The sequence below is a fragment of the Ammospiza caudacuta genome, chromosome 19 (assembly GCF_027887145.1).
Source record: "Ammospiza caudacuta isolate bAmmCau1 chromosome 19, bAmmCau1.pri, whole genome shotgun sequence".
NCBI lineage: Eukaryota > Metazoa > Chordata > Aves > Passeriformes > Passerellidae > Ammospiza > Ammospiza caudacuta.
The window spans coordinates 5,362,578-5,365,670 of record NC_080611.1 but is presented as its reverse complement, the minus strand read 5'-3'; the positions used below and the strand labels follow the sequence as shown (position 1 = coordinate 5,365,670).

At 56.5% G+C, this 3,093-nt stretch overlaps 1 protein-coding gene across 1 annotated transcript; it reads right to left on the bottom strand.

Annotated features, from left to right (window-relative positions):
- Positions 1-1,733: 1,733 nt before the first annotated feature.
- Positions 1,734-2,867, bottom strand: LOC131566211 (urotensin-2 receptor-like). Its single transcript, XM_058817436.1, has one exon. The coding sequence runs from the start codon at positions 2,865-2,867 to the stop codon at positions 1,767-1,769; it is 1,101 nt and encodes a 366-aa protein (XP_058673419.1). The 3' UTR covers positions 1,734-1,766.
- Positions 2,868-3,093: the final 226 nt, after the last annotated feature.

Below are 3,093 nucleotides of genomic sequence, written 5' to 3'. Positions count from 1 at the left end.
TTCTGCTGGCTGAATGCACAGAATCCAGTTTCTGTACCTGTTCCCTGCTCTCCAGCCCTGTCTGTGCTGTTGGCACTTGGTGTCTCTGCTGAGGCACAAGCAGACCCTAAAGTTTGGTGTGGGACACGAGAGGATCACAAGCAGACCCTAAAGTTTGGTGTGGGACACGAGAGGATCACAAGCAGACCCTAAAGTTTGGTGTGGGACACGAGAGGAGCACCCAAGGACAGGGGAATGCAGCACTGCAGGGCTGGAGGGGGACTCTGCTCAGGCAGATGGGGGCTGGAACAAATCAGAAATAATAAAAAAGTGGAAATGACAGCTCCTTACACTGCTGCTGCTTCTGAGAGCATCACCAGCTGCTGACAGGAGTTTGTGCAACTCCTACCATGCTTTGCTTATCCCCAGAGTCTGTCCCAGAACAAGAAAGAAGAATATTGACCTCAATTTATCCCCCCAGCTGCAAACTGCTATTTTCAGCATCTGCCCTGATAAAAACACCCCCCTGAGCTGGGTGAAGAGACCAGGCAAGGGCAAACCTGAGCAGGGTCCATTTTTAATAAGCATTTATTTATAAACTGACACTTTACAATTGTTTAAGTGCTCACAGGCATCTCCAGGATCTGTGCTGAAGGTTTTACTGTGAGATGCCAAGCAGGGAGAAAATGAGCAGAAAACATTGAGGCAAAACATTGGATTTGATCAAATGTCATGAAAAAATTTGTCTCTTTTATGATGAGTTTCATGGTATAGGATTCAGTCATTTTTCTTAGAGCCTCAGGTCTTTGAGTGATAGGATTATAAATAATTTTTTATCTCTTCCAAGGTAAATTTGCAGGTTTGTCAAGCTCTGTTGACTTTTAAGAAAAGGACCAACTTTATACTTTTTTCAAGAAGAAAAAATCAGTGGAAAATTCAAACCACCTTAGGTAGAAACCTTAAAAAATTACAACCTTTTTTAATTTTTTTTTTAGGTAATCTTGTGGTTTCTAACAGCTTACCTGGAGGTTTTTGAATGCTTGGAGTTCAAAGTGCTGCTGCAATGAATTTTAAAATAGAGACTTTAAGCTTGATAGAACAGTAGTGCATCATAATGTAACAGGAAATAGGAAAAGGGGCTTTAAAGTCTCTTTACAAGTAACACACAGGGCAAACCCAAGGCTGGCAGCTCAGTTAAGTGATTCTGGGCCAATTTCAGATTTCTGCAGCTCTGACCCAGCTGCAGCCCCAGGACAGCACTGAGAAACCACACGAGAGAAAAACGGTGTGCGGAGCTGGAGCCGAAATCAGCCAGGTGTGAAAGCAGTTTGTGGCAGAACCTCCAGCAGAACATCCACCTCATCCTCTGCACCCCAAACCCTGCAGGGCCAATTTCAGATTTCGGCAGCTCTGACCCAGCTGCAGCCCCAGGACAGCACTGAGAAACCACACGATGTGCGGGGCTGGAGCCAAAACTCAGCCAGGCGTGAAACCAGTTCATGGCAGAACCTCCAGCAGAACATCCACCTCATCTTCTGCACCCCAAACCCTGCAGGATTTGTCCCAAACAGCTGCTGGCTCCTGGCAGGACCCCCCTCAACATCCCTCAGCCGGATGGAACTCCAGACTCATCAGCAGCACTCGGATCCACACAACTTCTTGCCTCCCTCCAGAGAGAGAGCACCAAAAACGAGATTTCAGAACCCTTCAGGGCCAGGGGGTCCCCGCAGCCCTACCTTGGCCGGACGCTCTGCTGCTCTCTGCGTGTTGGCAGCGCCTCCTCTTCCTCACTTGTCCTTGAGCGTGGCCATGCCCAGCGCCTCGGAGCTGTAGTCGTACTGGTTGCTGGAGGACATGGAGCGGCCCCAGGAGCACTGCAGGTTGGAGCCCCTCTTGCGGAAGGACGACGTGAACCTGTAGAAGTTGCGGTGCCGGTTGCGCAGGTACTCCCGGTAGTTTTTGGTGAGCAGGGTGTAGAGGAAAGGGTTGATGCAGCTGTTGCTGTAGGTCAGGCAGGTCACCAGGTAGTTAATGCACTTCTGGGTTTGGGTGGTGAGATGCAGGGAGCTGCTGTAGAGGCGCACCAGCTGCCAGATCCAAAAGGGCAGGAAGCAGGCCCAGAAGACCAGCACGATGCTGAAAATCATGATGAGGACCTTCTGCCGGGGGGACCTCTTGCTCTTCTCCTTGTGGGGGGGGTTCCTCTGGGACTCCAGGTAGGTCCTGGCCAGGCGCGTGTAGAGGAAGCCGATGATGATGCCCGGGGCCATGATGCTGGTGCTGAAGAGCACGGTCAGGTAGGTCCTGTAGGCGTCCACGCTCCAGGTGGGCGCACACATCCTCTTCACCTTGCCCTCTGCCTTGCCCCCCTCGGTCAGCGTGACCATCAGCATCATGGGCAGCGTGAGCAGCAGCGACACCGACCACACGGCCCCCGCCGTGACCTTCCGGTAGCCCCGCGACCGCTTCAGGGTATCCAGGGGCCGGGTGACGGCCAGGTAGCGCTCGGTGCACATGAGGGTCAGGGTGAAGATGCTGGCGTGCATGGTGAGCAGGTCCAGGCTGAGCAGGATGCGGCAGCCCAGGTCCCCGAAGTACCAGTCCTGGGCCAGGTAGGTGCAGACGATGAAGGGGATGGTGGAGAGGTAGAGCAGGTCGGCCAGGGCCAGGCTGACGATGGAGCTGTACATGGGGGCGGCGCAGCGCGCCGAATGGCACATCACCACCAGCGTGTAGACATTGCCGGCCACCCCGGCCACGTACATCACCGACAGCACCGTCCCGAAGGCCGAGGGGATGAGCAGGGGGCCGCTCCCGGGGGCTCCCCCGCCGCCCGCCGCCGCCGCCGTCCCGTTGTCCCCCGCCGCCGCCGTCCCGTTGGGCTCCATGGGCGGCGGCGGCGGCCCCGGCACCGTCGCACCGGCCCCGGAGCTCCCGGCCCCGGCGGCGGCCGCTCCGCCCCCCGCGGGAGGCAGGGCGGGACCGGGCTGCCCCCGGGGGAACGGGGGGAACGGGGGGAACGGGGGAAGGGCCGCCCCCGCCCCTGTCCCGCCGGGGCTGCCCCGCTCCGAGCCCCGCCCGTGCCGGACCCGCAGGTGCCGTCCGGAACGGGAG